Below are 26329 nucleotides of genomic sequence, written 5' to 3' on the forward strand. Positions count from 1 at the left end.
TCGGGCTCTGTGCTGACAGCTCGGAGCCCGGAGGCTGCTTCGGATTCTGTGTCTCCCTCTCTCTCTGTCCCTGCCCTGTTCGCACTCTGTCTCTGTCTCTCAAAAAATGAATAAACATTAAAAAAAAAAAAAAATTTTTTTTTTTGAAGAGAAAGAAAAAGGTCTCACGCGCCCTGAATTTCCAAGCCACCTCGGTCACATCCTGGCCGCCCACGACTAGCGTGTGTACGGCCCGTTCTTGGCTATGAGCACAGAGACATTGATGCTGCTTCCATGTGCACCCATGCACCTGCGGGCGGGCTTCCTCTGCTCTCAGAGCTCTGACACGTCTCCTAACACCTCGCTTCGCCTAAGACACAGAGGCAAATTATTTTTTCTACCACCAGGAAGCGTGTCACGCCCGTGGGGCTGGGAGGCCGCCTTCTGGCGTCAAGATGGCACACAGGAAGGGACGGTGGCGGCCCTCAGCGCCCAGAGACCACTCCACCTAGTAGGAGAGCAAAGCCTACCTCTCTGACTTCGTGAAGCTGGCCAGGATACTGACTCTTGGCTCTTCGGGCGGCTGCAGGCGACTTGTGATGCGTGACTGTGACAACACCGGGGGCCCCCGCGCCGAGGTGTCTCTGGCTACAGGGAGACGCAGGATTGGGCGTTCCGTGGGGGAGCAAAGTGAGACTGCGGCTTCGGGAACTTGGAGTCGTCTAGAATAAGCAACAGGTGTCAAGACTCAGCAACCGACCTGCAGAACACAGCCAAGTGCTGGCTTCCATTTATTTTGGACCCTCAATCTTCCCCCCTTCGTCCATTTAGAGGGGTGAAGGCGTAGGGGAAGGAGAGGGACACGACACGCCCCGATCCCACACTCACTTAGAAGAGGCCGTGTCCGTAATTATCCTTCTGGCCTCATCTGCAACTGCGTCTCCTGCCCTACTCTATTGGCCACGAAAAGCTACTAAGCCCCCCAGACGCCACAGACTCTTACGATCTGTGCCTCTGCGTATATGAGCAACCCTTCCTGGAAAGCTCCTCCCCCTCAAGGCTGGCCAAGTTCATCCGAACCTCAAGACTCAGCTCTGTTTTCTGATACGTGAGGCATCTCCCTGTCTGCCTCAGCCTCCCTGCTGTTCTTATTCCTCTGCATCGAGATTATGTTCATCATAGAGCCGCCTTCCTAAGAGACTGTTTCAAACCCACCTTTATATCCCCAAGAACTGGCGCGTAATGACTTGCCTCATTTATTAGGTACTTAATAAATGTCTGCTGCATGACTGAATGTACCAAGTTATCCACCAATCAGTCCCCATTTGTCAGCACAGAGCTCTTATTTTACCCTAGAGGAATATATAGTCCAGGTAGCAATTTACTATGGGAAAAAGATGGCACCTCAACCTAGTGGAGATGAACTGCTTCAATAACTGATACTGGGGTAACTGGGCAGCCATCTGAAAAACAAAGTAGGCTTCATCTCCCAGATCACAGACCCCGAATGGATCAAAGACTTCAAACAAACAAACAAACAAAAAAGAAAAAACAAAAAAACAGAAGTGCCTAGGTGGTTCATTCAGTTAAGCATCCAACTTTGGCTCAGGTCATGATCTCACGGTTCGTGGGTTCGAGCCCCGCGTCGGGCTCCGTGCTGACAGCTCGGAGCCTGGAGCCTGCTTCAGAATCGGTGTCTCCCTCTCTCTCTGCCCCTCCCCCTGCTCACTCTCTCTCTCTCTCTCTCTCTCAAAAATAAATGAATATTTTTTAAAAAGGCAGAAGAAACCTGGAGCCTTGGGGTAGGGAAGGCCTAATACCTCAAATCCAAAAGCCATAGAAGAAGAGCTCAACAAATCTGATTATCTACAAATTAAAAACTTCTGCATAGTTAACAACCTTTAAAAACCCACTCCCTCGGGGGCACCTGACTGGCTTGTGTGGAAGAGTGCACAACTTGATCTCAGGGTCATGAGCCTGAGCCCCAAGTTGGGTGTAGAGATTGCCAAAAAAAATAAACTTAAAAAAAAAAAAAACCATTCCTACCACCAACGAAGCCAAACAATAAACTAGAAAAAATATTTTCAACTTGCTTCAAAAGCCTCATCATTGTACTTTATAATGAGGAATGGAAATCCTAGGGATTGAAAGGAGCACCCCAACTGTTCAAACGAGGCAAGATCTGAACAGACAGTTCACAAAACATATAAAGCGCTTAAACCATATGAAAAGATGTTCAACTGTACTTGTAAATTCAAGCCACGTTTAGATTTTGTCCATCAGGTTGGCAAAGAGCCAAAAGTTTGAGCACACTATCTGTTGACAGGAACAGGTTTGCGGGCATATAAGGTGACAAAACCCCTGAGGAGGGCAGTCTGGCAATGCGTGTCACAGTTACAAAGGCATTTTCCCGTGACCCACAATGCCCTGCTTGGGAACGTACCCTCCAATATGGCTGCTTGCAGGGAAAATGGCCTAAGTAGCAACCAGTCACCGCAGAAAGATATTTAATGCAAAGGATGGGAAACAAGCCAAAGGCCCATCAGTATGGGACCGGTTAACTAAATAATGGTACACCTACATAACCGAATACTATAGCAAGCTGTGAGAGAATAAGGAGAATGGTTTCTATGAGCTAGTGTGGAAAAATATCTCTAGGCTATAGAGTTAAGGGGAAAAAAAGCAAGGTGCAAAACTGTTGCACAGTATGCAAAGTTCTGCATCAAAATGTGGGAAATGAGTATTTTTATTGTTATTTACTTACAATGATTTGTTTAAAACATAAAAAGTACTTGGGGCACCTGGGTGGCTCAGTTGGTTGAGCGTCCAACTCTTGATTACGGCTCACATCACGATCTGATGGTTCATGAGTTCAAGCCCTGAATCGGGCTCTGCATTGACAACTCAGAGCCTGCTTGAGATTCTCTCTCTGCCTCTCTCTCTCTCTCTGCCTCTCCCCCACTTGACTCTCTCAAACTTAAAGAAAACTTAATACTTAAAAAAAAACATAGAAACACTCTAGAAGGATACACACAAAACTAAAAAATGGCTACTTATTTGTGGAGACACAGGGAATGAGAAGAAAGGAACAGAGTGCAAAGGAGACTTCTGGCCACATGGTTTTTTATATTCTTTCATTTTCAACCATGTGAATGTATTACTTACCCAAAATTTGCTAAATTCTACATACCATTTACATTCTACGTGTTCCTGTCCTTCATTTCAACTTGAGAGAAGGCAGTTACATGGTATGCTGACTTGTGCCAATTTCTGTATTTCAGTTATCAAGGATTTAATGAACACCTACTATGTGCCAAGGAGAATATCTACTATGGGGTCTCCAGGAGAAACAGGAGGTGTATGAGATAGTCTTTCATCACCGATGCTTTATAGTATTGCTGGAGATACAACAGACACAGACAGGAACATGCACACACACAATAAGAAAGTTCACAGCAAGGTTCTAATTTGGTAATACAGCCAGGAAACGCCAAAGAAGCGAGGAAGAGAAAGGTCCACTAGAGCTGACCTCATCACTGCCAGCTGCTCTGAGAGTGAAGGACGTGAAGCCTGGGCAGGGGAGATACAGAGGAAATAGGCAACGGTGCACAAATCTACCCAGACAAGCAGTCTTAGCCTGGGGCCTCAGGGAACGGTCAACAGCTATAAAAGCTGTTACATGTTAATGATCTGTAATTTTCAAGCCGCCAAGGGTTTGCACTCGAGTGGGGCATGAGGTAGGGTAGAAATAAGAACTTTTTATGACCGTCCAACATCACAGTAGCTTGTAGAGGTTGTCTGGTTTCAACTGGGATATAATAACAGGAATATAAATACATATGTAATACATAAATATAATATATATAACATAAAATAAATAATAAAATAAAAAATATAATAATAATAATAGGAAGATAAATAAAGTTGGAAAGCAGTGTGTTGCTTTTAAATAAGCTTAGGTATAGGTAATTGGAGAAGTCTTGGGTCTAAGAATCACATATACATGGATCACAATACGGCGAGCATCTCCTTTCTGCTTTAGTGTTTTCACTTGGAATGTGAAGGACGAAAGAAGCTATTTCTTTAATTCTTTCATGACAGTAAACTTGCCTAAGCATTAAGAGTCTACTAGCATACATTTTGATTGTTTGGGAGGCTTATCCCAACCCAAGAAAAGGCAGATTTTCCACTGGGCTCTGAAGCCAGCCAGCCAAGTTTCCCTCCCCCAGCTATACCAGGTTCTAGCTGTGTTGACTTCAGTCGAGTTATTTAAGCTTTCTTATTAAGCATCAATTTCCTAATCTTTAAAAAAAGGAATAATAATATTGACCCTTAAAAGCCATCATGAAGATTCAATTAGATCGTGCACATAAAATGCTTAGCATAGTAGGGAACTGTGTGGTCAAAGTTTGTTTCTTTCCTTATATTACTTAAAACTGGATCAATGGAGGCCTTATTGATTTTTTAAATGTTAAGAAGTCACTTAGCTCAAAATCATGAGCAGCGACGGACTTCCTCCTTATTTTTTTATAGGAGCAAAGTGGTGATGGAAGTCCAAAATATAATTAAATGCTTACTGGAGACTCTATATGGTCGGCCATTAAGTTGCAAGATTGTAGGGGGAAAAAACAATTCTAGATGCTGAGTAGAACGAGAACCCATTTGAAATCAGAGAGGAAGACCATTCTGGCAACAGGGGTTCCTGCCTGGGGCAGCACCACTGTAAATGGCGACGAATCAAGAAATTCACCCAGGAGCCAAATTATCCCAGTGTGAACGTCTAACCTCATGGTCCTTACTTACATGGCTGCCACTTGAATTCACAAGCAGTAAATCTGAGTTGAAAAACCTTTAATTTCCCATTAAGCGTGGGATTCCCGCAGTCAAATTCACACCGGTGCCTCCTCTCAGGGTAAATATGAACAAAAAAGTCTCACTCTCGGTAAATTCCATGGGTCACCAGGCTCCGGGAGAAGAGGGGGGAACAGGCAGCAAAGCGCGGCCGCCAGGAACGAGAAGGTTCTCCCACCACAGCGCAGCCTGCCTGAAATCTGCAGGCTGTGCTTTGTAAATGACGTTTAGTCGTCATACACACTCGTCCCTGCCACTAGCTTAAAATATAACATCATCAGAGTTTGAGGAACAACATGCCAGGGTTTTACGCCAAATGTTTACTTCCGGGAGGGGGACCAGAAATGCCAAGTGTGTCGTCTGTGAAAACCTCGGAGTCGAGGGTAACTGTTTCTCTCCGGGAGTAAGATTCACCCCTTACCTAAGCGCCTCAGCCCTGCGTCCCCTCCCCAAACAGCGCCTGCCTGACCGAGGGGGTCACGCCAAAGAAGAGAACGCGGTACCAGGTAAGACTAAGTGCCGATGCTCAGACCCCGCCCGGACATTCCACACGCAGGCGGGTTTCACGGTAGTCACCCACCTCTCGGTATTTCCTGCGAACCTCATCAGATCCCTGACTTTCCCAAGCTTTCAAGGAAGACAGACATACGCGCTGTGTATTTATTGGCTACAACGGGCACGAAGGAAAGGCATGGCTGCAAAGAGGGAGAAAGCACCTGAGAGAACATGCACAACCAGGGAAATCAAGCAACGAGCTAAGAGGTGCGGTCCAGTCTGAGAAGCTCACGGCCCAACCACCGGAGGCCACGGGCAGGCTGGGTTAGGAACACAGTTTCTAAAGTCAAAGGCCCGAGTTCAAATCGGAGCTCCAGCATTCAGGAGCTGGGGGGCCCAGTAAAGTAGCATGGGGTTTCCACTTCTAAAGCTTTTTTAGGTTTCATTTCTAAAATGTTAATAGCAATGGGGCACCTGGATGGCTCCGTTAGCTAAGCTGATTGATTTCAGCTCAGGTCACGATCTCAGTTTGTGAGATCGAGCCCCGCGTCGGGCCCTGTGCTGACTGCTCAGAGCCTGGAGCCTGTTTCAGATTCTGTGTCTCCCTCTCTCTCTGACCCTCCCCTGTTCATGCTCTGTCTCTCTCTGTCTCAAAAATAAATAAACATTAAAAAAAAAAAATTAAAAAAAAAAAAAAAAAGGAGACATAGCCTTACCACTTCCTCTACTTGAAAGTAAAAAGAAAGGAAAAGGAAAACGAAAAGAAAAAGGGAAAAGGGAAACGAAAAAGGAGAGGAGAAGAGGGGAGAAGGAAGAAAAGAGTAATCATCCTAATTACCAAAAAAAACAAAAACACAGTTTGCTTCAGAGAAAAAGTACATTTAAATAAGATTTCACATTGTCGAAAACTGTATCTGTTATAGAACTTAAAGTGCCTGTAGATAACAACAATGCTACATGGGTACCAAGTAAAGAATTGGTTTAACTAACAGTTTAAGTAAGTAAGGGCTCCTGGGTGGCTCAGTCAGTTTAGCCTCCAACTCTTGCTCTCAGCCCAGGTCTTAATCGCAGGGTTGTGAGTTCAAGCTCAATGGGCGGTGTTCAAGCATGCAGCATACTTAAATTAAAATAAATAAATATGTGGCAACTTCCCATGAATATTTTGCAATAAGACAGAACCTCAAATTGTAACGACCACTTGCTGGTCCTAAAGCCTTCTTAAAACATGTATTAGGAGTTTATAATTAAGCTTGCTGAAGCTCACATTTAAAATCTAAAAAGGAGCAAGAGGAAAATACAAATACATTTGTGACAGCCACTTCTGTAGAAAACTTTTCTGATGGAAAAAAGTCGCTGTGAGTCAATTAATTATAACAGCATTCAAAATGATATTTAATTTGAAACCTATTTTCCTCACGTCCTTGAATTCTTTCACAGTGTAGGGCGAAAAAGACACTATGTTTCAGAATGAATAGCCCAACGGAGACCACCACCAAACCGGGCCGGTTGCATATTTTGAAAATGTAACCAACTAAGATCTTTCATTACATTCCTCTCTCTTCCTCCAAAATAATAATAATGTACCATTTTTCTAAATAGGTGAAAGCTAAGCATAAGAATTGTGATTTATTCCTCTTCTTCCAAAAGTAAGCATACCTCAATCAACAAAACAGGAAAAGCATTAACAATTTTTAAGACAGTACAATTCAGGACCTTAAAATTACTCAGAATTTTGTTTTCCTGGTAGTCAACATCTCAATGAAAATATATGGTGTTTATTTTTTTTTATGTTAAGTAGGCTCCACACTCAACACGGGGCTTGAACTCATGACCCTGAGATCAAGAGTCCCATGCTCTACCAACTGAGCCAGCCAGCTGCTCTAAACACTAATGGTGTTTTTTAAATTAATCTATTCCACTATTTTGCTTAATGGCTGTATATGGACCTTTGCATCTGGCCTGCTTTTGTTTTTTAATTCCATTATCCTAAGCTTACGACAGGTCCAAAGTAGAAATAAAAGGTTTTAAAAACTGGGACATTTTCCAAGTTTATTCCCATGATTAAGTTTTCAAGTATTACACTTTCCTTGCTCGACTTTTCCAAATTCGAGTCTTCTTGCAGTAACCTTTCATTTACTTAGCCTAGGGAATTTCTTCCATTTTCATCTGCAAATCTTTACTGTATCATAAACATTTCCCACTAACTTTATACCAATACCCTCTCTTAAAGCACACACACAATTATGTGCCAACATGTGCAAAGAGAAAAGAATGGTTTTCCCCAGAGAGGCAGTCTCTAGCCGGCTTCTAATCATACCCGAGTGAACCCATGATTATACCTGCAAATGCCAGATCTTTAAAAAAGAGTGCAAGCAAATGCATGTATTTCCATTTCTTGCAAACAGAGGAAAAGAAAACTTGACATTTTAAAGTTTGCTTTGTCTCCCAACATTTTCAGCCCCCAAATAAATGACCTAACAGCTAGTCCAGCCACTCCAGAATCCCTAACCATGCTCCGTCTAGGTCAAGCTTGAAGGTCTCCTGCACTTGGCCCCTTATCACGCACACCCCACCCCCGCAACACCCCCCCCAGCTCTCACCATCTTCCCCATCTAACCAGTGGCAGTTTGTGTCATTTCAAAACCTCCCACACATCTGCCCTCCTCTCACGTACCATTTGTTTGGGAGCTTACAATTCTAGTACCAAGACTCCTTTTTGATGCTTTCTTCTTTTTCTTTTTTTTTTTTTTTTTTTAATATAATTTATTGTCACGTTAGCTAACATACAGTGCATACAGCGTGCTCTTGGCTTCAGGGTAGATTCCCACGATTCATTGCTTCCATACAACACCCAGTGCTCATCCCAACAAGTGCCCTCCTCAATGACCATCACCCATTTTCCCCTTTCCCCAACCCCCCCCCCCACCAACCCTCAGTTTATTCTCTGTCTTTAAGTCTCCTATGGTTTGCCTCCCTCCATCTGTTTATAACTAATTTTTTCCTCCCTTCCTCCATGGTCTTCTGTTAAGTTTCTCAAATTCCACGTAAGTGAAAACATATCTATCTTTCTCTGACTTATTTCACTCAGCATAATACCCTCCAGTTCCATCCACATTGCTGGAAATGGCAGGATTTCATTCTTTCTCATTGCCAAGTAGTATTCCATTTATACATAAACCACATCTTCTTTATCCATTCATCAGTTGAGGACATTGGGGCTCTTTCCATAACTTGGCTATTGTTGAAAGCGCTGCTATAAACGTTGGGGTACACGTGCCCCCATGAACGGCGCTCCCATACCCTTTGGATAAATTCCAAGTAGTGCTATTCCTGGGTCGTAGGGTAATTCTATTTTTAATTTTTTGAGGAACCTCCACACTGTTTTCCAGAGTGGCTGCACCAGTTTGCATTCCCACCAACAGTTAGATGCTTTCTTCTGAACACATGATGATTCTCTCTTTCTACTGACCAAGCCCCATTCTCCCCTTACTCATGCTGCGGAACTATAGAATTTTAGATCCTCGAAGTCTAGTCCTCTCTTTTTATCAATCTAAAACCAGCCTTACAAAGATCAAATTACATACCTCACTCAAAATTCAACTGAAAAAGCCTGATTCAAGACTCAGTCTCTCCAGGTGACCCTTCTCAATTAAATGAGGATTTACTTATTTAAATGGTGTCCCAGAGTTGATGTTAAAGTATTTGATAGAAAGCAGGAAAGCAGATATCCATTATACATTTCCACTTTTCTTCTTATCCCATACCTCAGCCCACTCACCCGTCGTCATAAAAATATATGCGTAACACTCCTTTGAAAGAAGGATACTTGTAGGCCACATTCCCTTGGAACTGGAGATCCTCAAACAAAATACTTGTATTTTATATATGTTGTTTGCAAATCATATGAAACCAAGACTGTTTTATGCCAAGTTGCGATTTTAATTAGAAAAAAAAAGTTTCTGAAAGCAGGGACGAGAAAGAAGTTTCCTTAACTATCTACCAAAAACCTAGAGCACCCACAATACTTAACGTAAAGATGTTTGGCTTCATTGCTTCCAGTTTTAGAAATAAGGCTTCCAGTAACATCACTGTTTAACCTAGTCCTGGAGGTGCTAGCCAACAAAACAGGGCAAGAAAAAAAAGGAAGAAGAAATAGAAGGGCAGGAAGGGAAGGAACAAAAAATGTAACTAGCTATAGATGTGATTTTACAAAAAAAGAAAAAAGAAAACTAATGACTCCAGCAAAGTTGCCAGTTCTTTGCTAACGTGGTATATTACAGAAGCAGCCCAATAAACCAGTAAAGGGAATAAACAACAGGGGGAAAGCAAACATATGGTTAACTTTGTAACCTCAAATGTAAGAAGAACTACAAAACAAGAGAAAACGCTGAAGGAGTATCTCTGCAACCCTGAATGTAGAAACGCTTTTCAGGGGGCACCTGGGTGGCTCAGTTGGTGAAGGGTCCAACTTCAGCTCAGGTCATGACCTCACGGTTTGTGAGCCGGCACTGGGCTCTGTGCTGATGGCTCAGAGCCTGGAACCTGCTTCGGATTCTGGGTCTCCCTCTCTCTCTGCCCCTGCCCCACTCACACTCTGTCTCTACCTCCCGAAAATAAATAAACATTAAAAAAGAAACAAGAAAAGCTCTTCTTACAAGACCAAAAGTCAAGTCACAAGTTGAACACTTGATGGATTTGACTACAAAGGGCTTCTGTTCAACAAGGACACTTTAGACAAAATTAACAAATGTGTGGAGACTAGGAGACCGATTAATATCTAGAATATAAAAGGAGTTCTTACAAATAAAAGCCAGAAATCACTATAAAGCATGGACAAAGGAGAAGAAGAGGCAATACACAGAAGAAAGATGAATGGCTAAGAAGTATCTCAAAGTAATCAGAGAAATACAAACAGCTAGATTTTAACACCTAGTAGCTTTAACAAAATTAGAGAGTAAAACACCATGAAGGAATGGCAAGGATATAAAGATGCTGGAACCTCTTGCATGGCTAACGGGAAAGTTAGCTCACAGTCCCATGTCTGTACAAGGTTATCTGCAAGGATGCTCACGGTTTATGAGGGTGGGGAGTTTGAAGCAATGCAGCCGTGCGTTAGTGAGAGTCTGTACAAATCAAATGTAGACTATACAGAAATATACATGCATCAGTTGGAAGTAAAGATGTAGAGATACGTACAGCAACATCCATACAACTTAAAACATACTGCTGAGGGGCGCCTGGGTGGCTCAGTCGGTTAAGCGTCCGACTTCAGCTCAGGTCATGATCTCGCGGTCTGTGAGTTCGAGCCCCGCGTCGGGCTCTGTGCTGACAGCTCAGAGCCTGGAGCCTGCGTTGGATTCTGTGTCTCCCTCTCTCTCTGCCCCTCCCCTGCTCACACTCTGTCTCTGTCTTTCAATAATAAATAAACATTTTTTAAAAATTTAAAAATTAAAAAAAAAAACATACTGCTGAGTGAGACAAGTTTAAAAAGAAAGGGAAAAGATATGCAGGACCATACAACTTAGGCAGACGTAAAACACATATATAAGTAAACAAAGACCCACGTATATCTGAGGAATTGATGCTAACAAAGACAGGGGGGGTGACACAGGGAAAAAGGAAGGAAAACAGTTTTAAAAGTTTAAAAAAAACATTTTTTTTAAAGGCCTGGTGGTATGGCAAACTGGTAAGTTTGCCATCATCCAATAACGATGGCATTAATCTTAATTATATTTATAATAGTAAGTATCATGTAAGTGTGAACTAAGTGCCATAAACTATCTTAATATATACACACCTTAAATCATTTAACCCGCTTCATAATCTCATGGGGTAGGGACTAGAATTTCCATTGCACAGATGAGGAACATGCACAGAGAGAATCAGCTCTTTCCCCAGGTCACGCAGCTAATAAATCTAATAAATCACGTGGCAGCGATTCAAATCCACACCAGCAGGTTCCCAAGGCCACGCCCTTGGCCATTACACTGCACTGGGTCACTAGGGGCCACTCTCTTCCACCGAGGTCCAAAACAGCCCAACTCTTTCCACAACACCATGGCTGATAGCTTAGTTAGCATTCTGGAAACAAATGGCTTTTTAATAGCCAAGTCCTGTACAGCATACCAATTCTCAAATACTTAAACAATAAGCTCATTAAGCCTAAACTACATTAAGCTGATACTTAAATTTTTTTAATGTTTAATTACCCATATCGATAAGGCCAAGGTTTGATGAATAGTCCATCTACAGATGTCAGAGATGAAGTTCCCAACACTCAGAGCACCTAATGGTGTTTTATGCACAAGTCCCCCCTCCCACCCCATGCCCCACTGTCTCCCCTAGCTTGTGACAGCCCCCGGGCCAGGGCCAATGATTAACCAGCCACTGTGCACCTTGTGAGAACTGATACAGGGCCTCACCCTGCAAATGCTAGGAATGCAATAAAGTGAGAGCAGTGAATCCTCCCAGCCTCAATTTTAACAGCTGGTTAAACCACTGCTCTGTCCCTGAAAACCTCATTCATTCATTCATTCATTGTTTATTTTATTTTTGAGAGGAGAGAGAGAGAGAGAGAGAGAGAGAGAGAGAGAGAGAGAGAGTGAGTGAGTGTGTGTGTGTGTGTGTGTGTACCACGCGAGCAGGGGAGGGGCAGAGAGAGAGGTGGGGGGACAGAGGATCTGAAGCAGGCTCTGCAGTGACAACGGACAGCCCGATATGGGGCTCAAATTCACGAGCTGCGAGATCATGACCTGGGCCAAAGTCAGACACCTGACCGACTGAGCCACCCAGGCGCCCCAGTGAAAACCTAATTTTAAAAATACCAACACTGATTCACTGATATCTTCTCTGCTTTTTTAAGGGAAAGAGTCCGGAAAAGATACATCACACACAATCATACATAAGCACGAAATGCCCAAAAAAGAAACCTGGCACAACATCAATCAACACACATTATTCAGAGAATTCAGCAAGTATTTCTTGGGCTTCTGCTATGTGCCAGGCACTGCTCTAGGAAATAAAAATGTAACAGTGAACAAAAAGACAAATATCCCTGCCTTCAGGGAAGTGGCATTCTGGTGAGGCAAAGAGACCAAAATAAATAAATCGGTAAAATATAAACTGTACTAGATAATGCATATTAATACATAATAATATGTGTATTACTATATATATGTAGTATGTGTATTATTATATATATGTATTATCTATGTATTATTATATACATATGCTAACATCTGGGGAACAGCATTCTAGGTAGAAACTCAACAGGTGCAAAGGCCCTGGGGTGGAAGTCTCTAGCTGGCATGTGTGAGCCAGGAGGAAAGTGTGGCCAGTGTAGAAATGAACAAGGCATAAAAGCAGTAGGAACTGAGGTTAGAGAGCTAACGGACTGGAAAGATGAGCTGAATTAGAAATTACAAACAATTGCCAGGCGAGCCAGAGTACCTGGTATCAGCTGGGGGCTAATTCAGACACTCCAAATGATGGGCCAATTTGAACAATGGGTTCCAATAAGCTTCCTTCCTCAGGGCCACGTTCAGGTATTAAATTGTTATTTGCGTACAATTTACATATGTCTACATAACATGTATCATCTCTATTGGATCATTTTCACGGTAAAATTGTATTACTACGGCCCTGAAGATGGGCACTTCGTGATTTATTCCATCCTCTATTTCTTCTCACGTCTCCGTATAATCGACCCAGAAGATATTTTATGCCAGAAATGAATCACAGAACAAAAGGAGACCACATGCCAAGGAATTCTACAAACGATTCCCCCATAACAGGGGGGAAAAGGGAGCTCTTATTTCATGTTTAAACTTCTGTCACCTACCAGCGGGGCAAACCAGCCATGGGGATGAAAAGTCCAATGCAATTCTACGACAGAACATTTCAAGAAGCCAATTTGATTTTCTTACAATCAATAACTAATCTCTGACAGAAGTGCTCCTATCTATTTAGGAGAGATCATTATCTCCTTTCCAAATGCTCAGGCACAAAAACGTGAGGCTCAAAAGGGCTCCTACTTGTGTCTCAAAATACTTCACACTAAAAAAATTAAGCTGTGCCCTGACAACGTCCCTCAGGTGCACAGATCCTGTAGGATCTGTGCGATAAATCCCCCTAATTACTTATTCCAAGCTTGGTATATACTGGTGAGGTTAAGACCGAATTGCAAGATTAGCTAATAATGCAGGAAATCAGTAAACAGCCCCATACCAACCGCGCGGGGGATGATAGCGACAGGAGGCTGCAGAAATCTTATAAAGCCTATGCAAAAATTAGGAAGTTTTCCCGAAAACCCCTTATTTGACTAGAACCGTAGAAGCGATTAGAATTTCCCTTCCTCTTTTCTGTTGCACTTTTTATACGTATGTAACACGCGGTTATATCATACATCTACATAACCCCTCCTTAATTTTCCCCAAGGCACTTCTTGCCAAAGCAGAAATAAACCACAGGTTCACAAGCTTGTGCTAACACTATGCTAGGCTTATTTTTAAACACAAAGGAATTTAGATTTTGTGTCTCGGGATTTTTAAGAATCCGGACAAAAGATGTGACAAGTACACAGGGCAACAACAACAACAACAAATAACAGTTCTTATTTTTTGCTTACAATTAATTTCTGGATCACAAAGAACATGGTTCACTCTATTAAAAAAAATAAAGCAAGCCCAGGTTGGCATCATTTGCACCCCCAAGACAGCAAAAGAAGACTTAATTACAGCTTGAACCTATCCCGGTTATGTGACCTTTTCAAAGTCAATTTGAAATCTCCTGATCAGCCTGAGTGAGATAATCTGTATGGTAAAACCCCCGCCTAGCCTAAAACAATCCTTTCTTTTCTTTGGCCAATCACCCTTTGTTCCACCCTCCTTCTGTAAAAACCTTCCAGTTCGTACAATTCCTTGGAGCTCCCCTCCTACTTGCTCATGGGATGCTGTCCAGTTCCTGAATCTCTTAATAAAGCCAATTAGATCTTCAAATTTACCAGGTTGATTTTTTTTTTTTTTTTTTTTGCAACAACTCTCAGACTTCTCGATTTTTAACAAAGAATTTACAACAGGGATTCATCAGAAGCGTAAGTGGTTTCAGGATTAGGCCCCTGTCGTTCCAATCACTGAATTTTACATAACCTGGCCCACTGGACTCAGACTGGTGTCGTTAACTCCCATACAGAAAGTGGACGGATGGAGTGAACAGAAGCACCCCAAAGAGGTTTAGATCGTGTAATATGAGGATATTTGCACTGCCCAATCTCAGGGTATCAGGTAGCCAACTCAGAAAAGCTGTAGACGCTCTCAATGTCCTCAACTTAGCCAACTAATTAGATTTCCCGCTGTTTTTCATCCCTTCATGAGCACTGCTGGCACGCACAGAGGGTACTGACTGCTCACAGCTTGGAGGCTCTCTCTGGTTATGCTTGTACAGTTGTGCCCCCCTCCCCGCTGAGCTGGGTGTCTGCAAAAGACCGAGCGTATTCAGTCCCTGCTCCGCTTATGCTGGTGTACTTATTATTTTAACTGCGTAACTTACAAAATAAACTGACCAAATATAAACGTAAAAAATGACTGCTTTTGTGAAGTTAAGCTGTGTGACCTGAGAAACGTCAATAAAAACGAGTTGCTAAAAACTGCTGTTTATTTAGGTGTGTGGGCAGGTTAACTATAAAAGACTAGAAGCCATTTATAAAAACCTAAGATCCTGTAATGAGTTTGCCCTGTTCTTTAAAGAAAGCCCAATGGACACAAGTCAACACCCCAAAAAACCTACTAATCCAACTAAAAACGGGCAGAAGACACGACTAGACATTTCTCCAAAGACGACATCCAGATGGCCAACAGACACATGAAAAGGTGTCATCATCACCGTCGGGGAAATGCAAACCAAAACTACAAGGAGGTATCACCTCACACCTGTCAGAATGGCTAAATCAACAACACGAGACACAAGAGGTGTTGACGGGAATGTGGAGAAAGGGGAACCCTCGCGCCCTGTCGGTGGGAATGCAAACTCGTACAGCCTCTCTGGGAAACGGTGCCGAGGTTCCTCAAAAAGTTAAAAACACCTGCTCCTCTCATGGCCCTCTGAAAGTACATTCTTTTCCCCTGAAGTCCCAGACCCCTACTCCCTTTCTCCTTAGTTCAGGATGACATATATACCTCATTTTGCCTGTCTTCGGAATTTCCATGTCTGGGTGGATTCCCTGTTATGTATGCCTATTCAATTTTACTTTCCCCTGTTCATCTGTCTCACGTCGATCTGATTCTTAGTCCAGCTAGAAGGACCTTGAAGGGTAAGGAGTTCTTGCTCCCTGACAATGCCAAGTTTAAAAAGTCAGGCAGGGCACCTGGGTGGCTCAGTTGGTTAACCATCGGACTCTTGCTTTCAGCTCAGGTCATGATCTCGTGGTTCATGAGTTCGAGTCCCGTGTCAGGTTTTGTACTGACAGCACGGAGCCTACTTGGGTTTCTCTCCCCCTTCCCCTCTCTCTCTTTCAAAGTAAATAAGTAAACGTTTTTAAAAAAGAAACCAGAGAAAGCCAAATACCATATGATTTCATTACGTGGAATTTAAGAAACAAGCAAACCAAGGAAAAAAGAGACAAACCCAAACAGGAGATGACGGAGGATATGTGTGAAATACACTTTCGTCAAGACAGATGATGTAGAATTTCTACCACTAAACCCACACTTGATGAAAAAGGGACTTGGAACTACACCTAAAGTAGGGATTTTAAGTTAAAACGGCTTGAGGTTGTACACATCACATTCAGGATTCCTTCCTTCAGCCAACTGTTTTTGTGTTTTGATTAAGGGACAATGTGTCATCAGCTAAGAAGACTTCTCCTGGAGTCTCAGCCCCAGGGTTCCAGAATGCTGGAGCGGCCCGTCTTCAGACATGTGAACGGCACGAAGGCAGCCCCCACAAACTCAGTGGCACAAATGCTGGCTCGTTACAGAAGCGGTGTTGGTCCCCTGGTGTCCACCCCCGGGCAGGTCAGCTCTACGTAAATACTCTGGGACAGGGAGGAAGTTGGCCAGATCCTCAGGGAAATGGAGACGCGGTCTTCGGACACCTCAGAAACACGACAGCTCCCGCTAGGACTCAAAACGCTTTTGAGCCAGGATGTCACGGTCGTACCCAAACTCCAGAGGACATGACGGAGAAAATGAAAGTCATCCTCCCCTGCGTCAGCATACATGAGAGATTTTTCCCCGCCTCCAGAGATCCTACCTGTTGAAGAGTCCAAATGACTCATTTTTGTTTTTTTCAAAAAGGGTTTTGATTCAAATCCAATTGGATGCCTGCGGCGTTCACAGACCTAGTAGCGACCTTAACTCCAACAGATCAACGGGCCTAGTTCCATCAAAGTGAATAATGGAAGAGAAAAGAAAGAGGTTAAGGGGACTGAAAGAAAACACACGGCCTTCTGAGGAGCCAAGCTGAGATACCTCCCCATGACTGGATTACGATACTCCTAAAGCTCTGAGAGAGAAGAGTGGTGGCCACCAAAAGAAAGACGGAAATGACATGTGCCACACACGTGTATGCCCCGCCTTATGCCCTTCTCCGCCCACTTTCTATCTCCAGCAGTTGCTGAGGCAACCAGCTGTGCCCAGACGGGAGTCCCTGCTGGACTGCCTTTCCCTCCTGCCTTCCGACCTGGGGCTGTTGTCTGAAAGCCAAGTGGGAAAGTCAGTTGGATGGCCTTCCAACAACAGGTACGAGAGCAAAACCTAGAAATGCAAGTGAGAGTCCACAACCCCACGGGGCAACCGCCGATCACTGGTAGAGAGAAACCAATGGATAAGAATGCCATCTACCGTACGCAGGGTGGAGACTTCAGAAACACATTTTGTAAGGTTCCTGTCAGGGCGACCGGAGGGATTCTGTTTTAATAGCCCACAGTGGAACCAGCACAATAATAGCATCCCTTTGGGTCTTTGTCTCCTCTGTATTTCACGCTTCCTGCGCTCCCTACACTCCACCTGCCTGGGATCACACTCCTGTGCTCAAGCCTTCACCTCCAGGCTCTGCTTTCCGGGGGAACCTACCTAAAAACAGTGGGCACACACTGTTTCACAGGGTGCAGAACAGTAACCCAAACGGTATGCTTGCTGTAATCTGTCATCCAATATCTGGTGATCTTCTCCTTTTCTCTCGCACCCAGATTTACTCTCTACGGGCTGAAGTTCCAATTGGCGTGATGTCAAGTTTCAATGCCTCCTCAAATCTTTCAAGAACTATATTGAGGAATACAGAGATAGATTTTCAGACAAGGACCCAATCTAGACACTGTAAACAGAGCCGAACTGATTTTAAAAAGTTCATGACTATGTGTTTCCAGGACAGGCACCCAGCGCTCGTGGGAGTCACATGGTTAACAACTCCATGGTCACTGGTAACCCTGGACCATCCGTTCTGAACCAAAGAAGGCAGCCATGAGTGCACATGCTCTGTCTCAGCAGACAGAGGGCAGACAAGGCAGTGACAGGGACTCCGGGATCTGGGGCTATGGAGCTAGGATCATCTGACAGGTGGAAAGGAGAAGATTGTTTTAACCATGAGCAATTGTGACAAGACCGATGAGATTCTGTCTTAGGTTCACACTGTACATATTAAGATGCTGAACTAGGATCCCTGTCAACACCAATCACCCTCCATTAGGCAAAAGAGGCTCCATGTGTTATCTCTGGGATCTCAACCAAAATCAATATAAAGCAGAGATGTGCTTTGCAGGAAGTAAAACATGTGGGTTCCAACCGTGAGCTTCCATGATCTAAGTGGATTGCCTCAACCCATGCACTTTACAACCTAGGGAACGAGGAATGAGATTAACACCTCATCCAAAAGAATTAAAAACAGGCAATTCAAATACACGTACATGAATAACAGTAGCACTATTCACAACAGCCAAAAGGAAGAAACAACTCAAAAGTCCACCAACTGATGAATGGATAAACAAAACGTGGTACATCCATACAATGGAGTATCAGTCAGCCGTAAAAAGTAATAAAGTATTCATACATGCTACAATGTGGTTGAACCTCAAAAACATTATGCTAGGGGCACCTGGGGGGCTCAGTCGGTTGAGCATCCAACTTCGGCTCAGGTCATGATCTCGCGGTTCAGGAGTTCAAGCCTTGCGTTGGGCTCTGTGCTGACAGCTCAGAACCTAGATCCTGCTTCAGATTCTGTGTCTTGCCCTCTCTTTCTGCCCCTTCCCTGCTCTCTCTCACAAATAAACATTAAAAAAAAAAATTATGCTAGATGAAAGACACAAGAAGTGACATTGTATGCTTACCTTTATATCCAAAACAGGTAAAAATCATAGAAACAGCAAACAGAATGGTGGTTGCCAGGGGCCCAGGGAAGGGGTAAATGGAGAGTAACTTCTCAAAGGGTACAGGGTTTTATTTTGGGGTGATGGAAACGCCTTGGAGCTAGATAGAAGCGGTGGTTGCACAGCATGGTGAATATACTGTCACTCAACTGTCTACCTTTCAGTGGTTATTTTGTATTATGTGAATTTCAGCTCAGTGGAAAAAAAAAAAAAAAAAAAGATTAATGCCTTAAGAACCAGGCAACCCTCCATGGACAATCCTAACATGGCCTGTCTGCTTCTCCCCAAGTCCTCCTATCCATCCTGAAAGGCCTTCTTTATTCCATGTTGATAGAACATAGTATCTTATTATAAGGCTGGTCCTATTTCCCCTGATGAAGGCAGGACCGTATACATACGATGTATCTGGATAAATACTGGGAGGCATTCTAATCAATGGCTCCAATTTTCTCATTAAAATAGGAAGTGAGCCCACCCACAGAAGAATACAAACTATCCCAAATATGTTAATAGCAGAGGTTTTAGAGGTGGGGAGACCATGCTGTTCTTTCCTCCGGTTTCCAAATTTTCTTACGTGCAATTACACTACTTTTGTAAGATAAAGAGCTCACCTAATGAAGTGTATTATTCTGGAATCTCCTGATCACACGGACTGTATTACACACAGAGAGCACCCCTCAGTGGGGAGTAGCTCTCTCTCAGACTTCACCCAAAGCAGCTGCAAAGCTGAAGTTCCAGTGCACACATTAAAATAAAACAATTTAAAAGAAAAAAAAAAAAAACCGCAAAAGCAATGACTCCATCAAGTCCAGATTTGAAATACTCTCCTGTTGTACATGCCCCAGAAAAAGGGAGGTGTGAGCGAACTAATTCTTTGCATTTCGGAGATCCTCAAACCTCTGTTACAGGCAGCTGGCAGGCTCATTTTCGGTCCCTGTATTGCCTGCCACCTTTTAGTCCCCATGGCTCATCCATGCATTACTGACTTGACTCCAAGACAGAGCCTACATGACTGAGGTCAAGGCATCGGGAAGAGACGTGTCCCCTGCAGAGGGCAAATCTGAGGCAACTGAAGAATGACACAGGGAAGAGGGGCCTATTTTTAAAATCCTCCTTGGAACAATTAACCTAATGCTGGTGGCCAAATATAGACACGCAACTCTCTTGACCTTCCTCGGGTCCAATCCAAAGTTTTTTTTCCTCATCACCCTTCTTTATTTCTCCGCAGATTTTGATGTTAGTGAGTACTCCGAACTTTCAAAGCTCCTGGGATGAGAGAGCATACCAATTCTCCCGCATCTAAGTGCGCAACCTTTAGCTCACTGACGTCTTCCATTTATCCTCCACGCCCCCAGCCGTAGGTTGTCTTCAGATCTTTGTATGTACTTTCCTCCACAAAGAGCTTTTTCTCACTTGCGTCTTCAACCGTCACCTTTTCTCAGAGGGATCACAAATGCTTACTGTCCGCCCTCAAAATAACTCAAGTTTCCAAAGATCTAGAAGATGTTTTCAGGTAAAGGATCCCCCAGCCCGATGCCTCATTTTCTCTCATCACATCATCTGCCCATGCATGTATCCCAGCCTCCAAGTCACCAGTCATCCTCCATTCTCCTTGTTCTTTTATTTCACACTGTGGTAACCATTCCTACCTCACGTTCCCTCCTAGAGACTGTCCATTCCTCGTTCTGCTCGCTGTCGCCACCTCCAACTCATATCTGTGTTGACTACCAAATAAGCTGTCCAATCGAGTGCTCAAAATACGGACCCCCTCTACATTGAACTACAGGAACAAGAGTATATTGTGAGACAAAACTGCATTCTGTCGAAAACAATCAGCAATCTCTCTCAGAAAATTTAACATGGAAAATTGGTGACGTGGCAAAAAGAACGACCAGGGGAAGGGGAGGCAACCTAGCCATCAGGGGCATCTTGGAACGATTACAACCCCGAGGGCAGCAGAAATAACGGCAAGAGCCACAAAAGAAGAATCCAGAAGGTATAGCCCACCCGCAAGAGCTAGATATGCAGTGGGGACGGGTGAGGATCCCTGGTGGTGAAGGGCGGAGCCGGCCAGGAAACGGACACACCCACCCAGGAAGTGCGGCCACCACTGACCCAAAGCTGCCCCCTCGTCCTGCTCACGCGGCCTCCACTCGCACCTCCTACTGGGTGAACCTACCTGGAAACGAGACCAGAGGGTACCAGAAAGGCCGCTCCTCAGCACACAGCTGAACAGGTGTTATGAGTCTGGGCTACATGAGATTACTCAGAATCAGAATTTATATCCCAGGACACCTGCCATAAAGGTTTGAGGTCTGCTTGTTGGGTCTGGGGCACGGTATGGTGTGGTTCTATCTAGTTTGGCATGATCCCCGGTGTTATTTTTTCCTGCAGGTCTGTGACCCTTGGTCTTACCTCTTGCTGCACTGCCCCCCCCTCCCCACCAAAGGCCCATTTCACTTTCTCTTCTGCTATGGTCCTGTGCTCCCTCCTGCAAAAATTTCAAATCCCCATCCCCACCCCGATACCTTGTTCCAATATGGACATACAGCAGGTACAAAAAGTCATGGTTAAAAACACCGTACAATTCTCATTTCAAACATGAAGCACATGAGTTCCACTATGCTAGTTCCAATTCCACCCGGCGACCTTCTTCTTTGGTTCTTTTCACTTTTTTAAGTTTATTTGAGAGAGAAAGACAGCATGAGTCAGGGAGGGGCAGAGACAGAGGGAGAGAGAGAGAATCCCAAGCAGGCTCCGTGCTGATAGCAAAGAGCCTGATGGGGGCTGGAACTCACAAATGGTGAGATCATGACCTGAGCCAAAGTCCCCAACGCTTAAGCGACGGAGCCACCCAGACGTCCCTCTTCAGTTCTTCTGAAAACTCATGCTCTACCATTCCCAAACTCCTACTGTGTTTAAAACAAAAAGCAGCCTCCATTTTAAAGAACAACTGGTTCCCATACCAAAGCCCATTCTCTTAACTGTGCTTTTGCTACAAAATAAAAGGGAGCAATGCCTGCCTCCTGCAAGCCCACACCTTGCTATCGCCTCTCTGCCCAGGTTTCAGGATTAACACAGAAACTGGCGAAGGGCATTTCTAGCCAAGAGCCAAGAATGTCAGGGCATCGAAAAGCATGGCAAAATGGTCTAAGTTACTGTCCCACATATTAAAATGGAAAAGGATGAAAGATACACCTTAATTTTCTTCTTTACTTAACCACATCCCTGATTGTGATATAAATAGTTTATCAGCTAGGAGCTCTCTATGTTGCAAGTAACAGGAGAGTGAATGACAGTGTCCTAAATTTCAAGACCCTTTTTTAATCAAACAGCAAGAAGTCCAGAGTTGGGTGGTCCCAGAGTCAGTTTGATGGCTCTTCCCACTCTTCTGCTCAATTGCCCTCTGTGTAGTGGCTTCGGCCCAAAGGCACAATCCCTCATGGTGACAAGATGGCTGCCACAGCTCCAGATGCCTGGTCATCACGGATCAGTATCCAGAGTAGGAAGAAAGGGAAAGGAGACCAAGGGCCTTTCTCCTTCTATAGTGTTCTCCTTTTGCCAGAATGAAAATCTTCTCCTCCTACCCCTGGCAGCCTCCTCTTTATGACCTATTGGTCAAAACTGGGTATCATGGCCATCCCTGCCTACGAGAGGAGCTGATGAGTGAGTACCTGACCAACAGGCAACTTCTTAGTCACGAGGAGCTCTGACCAAGCACAATGCATCCCTAGGCCTGGGAGCGTCAGCTGTGGAAAAACTCAGGCATCTACGGGCAAGAACAGAGGAGGAGACACTATGGAGCCATCAACAGCTTCCATCATGGCAGTCTCTTCGGAATGTTTCCAGGCCGCTTGAGAGAAAGCAAATCTTGCGTCTATAAGAGCGTGGCAGAATTCCTCCTCCTTCGGCTTTCATGGCTACTCTCAGGTACCTCAAACTCATCTTGGAAACAGCCACAGCTGAATAAGAAGTAAATATTCCCTCACTAGAACACGTTTGGTATATGATATACAGGTACGGGACTCAAAAAGTGCCTGAGAAATGAAGGAATGGAAAAACAAATACTCTGCCTTCTTGTCTTCCTGAACATTCAAGGGCACATTCAGTGGGAAGATTGAACAGGTTCATTTTCACCAATGCAGAAAACGTGAAAAGAACTCCTAAGCTCGTCTGGCTCCATCATTCTCAGTGACAACATAAGCGCTTTGGGGCATGGCCCAGTCACAATTTCCAGTCATATTTATGATGCCTATCCTATCTGCTCCCTAAACTCAGGCCTTCCTGACCCCGTGCCTCTCCTGAGCACAAGTCCTTTGGTCTTTCCAGGGCACGGAACCTTCATTTGTGCTGGCTGAGTTGCAAACCTCTTCCCATGCCCACTCGGGCCTTTCTTTGCTCAATACATGCCAGGTCACGTATCTGACTACCATCAGCTCACCAGAATCTTCTCCGACCCTCCAGATGAAGTTGGTGGGTCCCTCCTTTGGGACTGTGGAGCACGGGGTTTATATTTCAATTAGAAACCCTTGGTTTTTTATTATGGTTTATTGGTTTACCTACCAACTCGCACACGAAACAGCCTCAGAGCAGTGGCCATGTGGAATCGGTCTTCATGGCCCTGGTGTTAGGCAAAGTAGCATATACACGATGCTGGTCCAGGGAAGGGTTTTTTGTTTTCTTCTTTGTTTTTTGCACCCAGGGCACTTATCACCGACTGGGACACTTCCTTGAAATCCGAGTTCAGCTTCTGGCCATCTCCTCCTCCCTTTTCCTACAGTCTTTCATTGTTACTCAAAGGCTCGATCTGTCGGATATGCTAGCCTATAAAAGTGACTACCATACTTTGCAGTTCTTCCCATCAAGAGGTGGGGTCTATCTCCCCACGTCCTGAATCTGCTTGGCCCCGTGATTTGCTCTGACCTATAGAATGCACTGGAAGGGACACTGTGTCATTCCAAACCTAGGCTCCATCTTCTGTTCTTGCTACATTTGGAAGCCCGCCTAGCCACAGGCGCACAGACCCAGGGTCATGGGCTACAGGATGGGCAACACGTAGCCCACTGGCACTGCCCACCCCTCAGCTGCCCAGCCAACCGACCGCCAAGCACGCGAGGGAGGCCACCTAGCAATACCAAGCCCAACCCGTTGTGAACTGACCGGAGACACATAAGCAGGCTAAATGCGATCATCTGAGCCCAACTGAGACAAGAAGAAATGCCCAGCGTAACTGTAAGCTAAATAAATGGTTGGCATTTGGAGACACTGAGTTGTGGGATGTTTGGTACACAGATTACTAGTGCACAGATCTCCAGATGACTTTTCTTAATGCACACGTTGTCTTGGTTTTTTTAATGTTTGATTTATTTTTGAGAGAGTGAGAGAGAGTGCAAGTGGGGGAGGGGCACAGAGAGGAGGACAGAGGATCTGAATGGGGTTCTGCGATGACAGCAGCAAGCCCGATGAAGGGCTTGAACTCATGAACCGCGAGATCGTGACCTGAGCCGAAGTTGGACACTCAACTGACTGAGCCACCCAGGTGCCCCTCCAGATAAATCTGTAACATTTAAAGCTGGATAGGATCTGGGGCGCCTGAGTGGCTCAGTCAACTGAACGTCGGACTTCGGCTCAGGTCATGATCTCATGGTTTGTGAGTTCAAGCCCCGCGTCGGGCTCTGTGCTGACAGCTCGGAGCCTGGAGCCTGCTTCGGATTCTGTGTCTCCCTCTCTCTCTGCCCCTCCACTGCTCACACTCTGTCTGTCTCTCTCTCTCTCTCTCTCTCTTTAAAATAAACATTAAAAAAAATTTTTTTAAATAAAGCTGGGTAGGATCTTAGAGTATCTTCTAGTCCAAATCCTTCTTTTTAATAAGAAACTGAAACCCAGAGAGGCCGATCAGTTAACTCTAAAGCACACAAAGCCAGGACTGCTCAGAAGATGCTCTTCTGGATCTCACTGGCCTTACCACTTCACCACTCACTCTCTCTCTCTCTCTCTCTCTCTCTCTCTCTCTCTCACACACACACACACACACACACACACACACACACACACACACACACACACAGTGGCATGGAAAGACTTCCGAGAATATTATGTGAAAAATACTAAGAAAACACACAAAAAACCAAAACACACAAAAAAAAACAAAAACAAAAATCACAAGACGATTTATAAAATACGGCCCCATGCCCCTCTCTTGTTGAAAACAACACACACATGCACGTGCCCAGAATGGCTGCTTTGGGGAATGGACGGGCAGAGAGCAAGGGGGCAACAAAGAGCGTCCGACGGGTTTAAAAAAAAAAAAAAAAAAAAGCAAAATTCTACCAAATCAAAATGAGTGTGAGAGAGAAAGTTTCTCCTTCTCGTCCTGCAGAAGTGCACACGGTGGTCACTTGGGTGGCACACACACCCCACAGAGTGCACAGAGGTCAGGGGCAAAGCACCCCCAGATCATCGGGCTCCCCGCATCTTTAGCGCCAGAAGCTGGCAATTACACGGTTACTCGTCGACATATAAAATTATGATCTTCACAGCTAGTTTGATGGAGCCTCTCTAAAAGAATTGACCTACCTCACAAGGTCCCTATGAAACGCAAGAGAAGAAATGTCCCACCTGCTTTACAAAGTAAGAGCTGGAGGTTCCAAGCAAGAAAGGCAGAAACGTCAAGGCCCGTCGGGAGAACCACTAGAATACTCAAGTTTCCGGACTTCTGGCCCGGACTTTGCAGCACCGGACCCACTCATACGGCGTGCCTACGCAGTGTTTGATATTTGAGATAATGAGAAAAAGCAGGGATACCACGAGGATGACAGACAGGCTCCAAAGCCAGAAATTCAAGGCAGTCAGAGGAGGTCTACGTGGCAGGAAAAAAAAAACTCCTAACAGAAAAGACGGGGATTTTTTTTTTCTTATTTCAAGTCAACCAACCCTAGCAGGTTCCTTTGTATTTCCAAGACCTGATTTTAAAGAGACACCTCCTCCAGCTCAGCCCCTCTGCACTAGGCATCCCACTGGGGGAAAGAAGGGCCTCACCACACGTGGAAATCCTGGACGCCCCGGGAGCCCAGGTGGACACTATCCCAAGGGAGAAAGGCTCCTTCCTCGAGGGGACAGAAAGAGGAGCTGAGAGTAAATGCACCCCTTCGCTCCCGCCGCCCAGGTCCCGGGACCCCGTTTACCTGAGCCGACCAGGGGTGAGGGGGCTGGCCAGAGCCAACGTCCGCATCCCACAGCGGCAGGAAGCAGGAGGAGGCGCTGCCCTGGGCCCTCGCCGCGGCCGACTGGCTGCAGCCCATCAGGAGGGCCGGAGGGTCCCCGCCCGGCCCCAGCACAGCTCCCACCGGCTGTCAGGCTTCAGCCTCGGGTCCATATGCTCCACAGCGTCTTCTCCACTCGGCCGGCTCAGCACAGAGCAGGAGGGCAGAGAAAACTTCCGACACACAGGATTCGCCTCTTCGGCAGGAACACGTACGTGCCAGAGGGGCCCCCCGGCTCTTCTCCGATCTGTGCAGGATCCTCGCAAGAGGAATGCAAGGCTGCAAGGCTGGGGGTCCTCTTCATTCCATGGCTGGGCCTGGGGACCTCCGGGGCGGGTCTGGTGGAGCCGGGCCACCGGCGCATTCTCGGCTTCGCTGCCGTAAG

At 45.0% G+C, this 26329-nt stretch overlaps 1 protein-coding gene across 2 annotated transcripts in view; it reads right to left on the reverse strand.

Annotated features, from left to right (window-relative positions):
* Window positions 1–26329, reverse strand: part of OSBPL10 (oxysterol binding protein like 10) — a 256126-nt gene that overhangs the window by 98952 nt on the left and 130845 nt on the right. For both annotated transcript variants that reach the window (XM_049629891.1, XM_049629890.1), the window contains exon 4: window positions 510–701. In XM_049629891.1, the coding sequence (XP_049485848.1) occupies window positions 510–701 (192 nt within the window). The remainder of the gene's footprint in view (window positions 1–509; window positions 702–26329) is intronic.

Source organism: Panthera uncia, chromosome C2 (assembly GCF_023721935.1).
Source record: "Panthera uncia isolate 11264 chromosome C2, Puncia_PCG_1.0, whole genome shotgun sequence".
In the NCBI taxonomy this organism is placed as follows: Eukaryota; Metazoa; Chordata; class Mammalia; order Carnivora; family Felidae; genus Panthera; species Panthera uncia.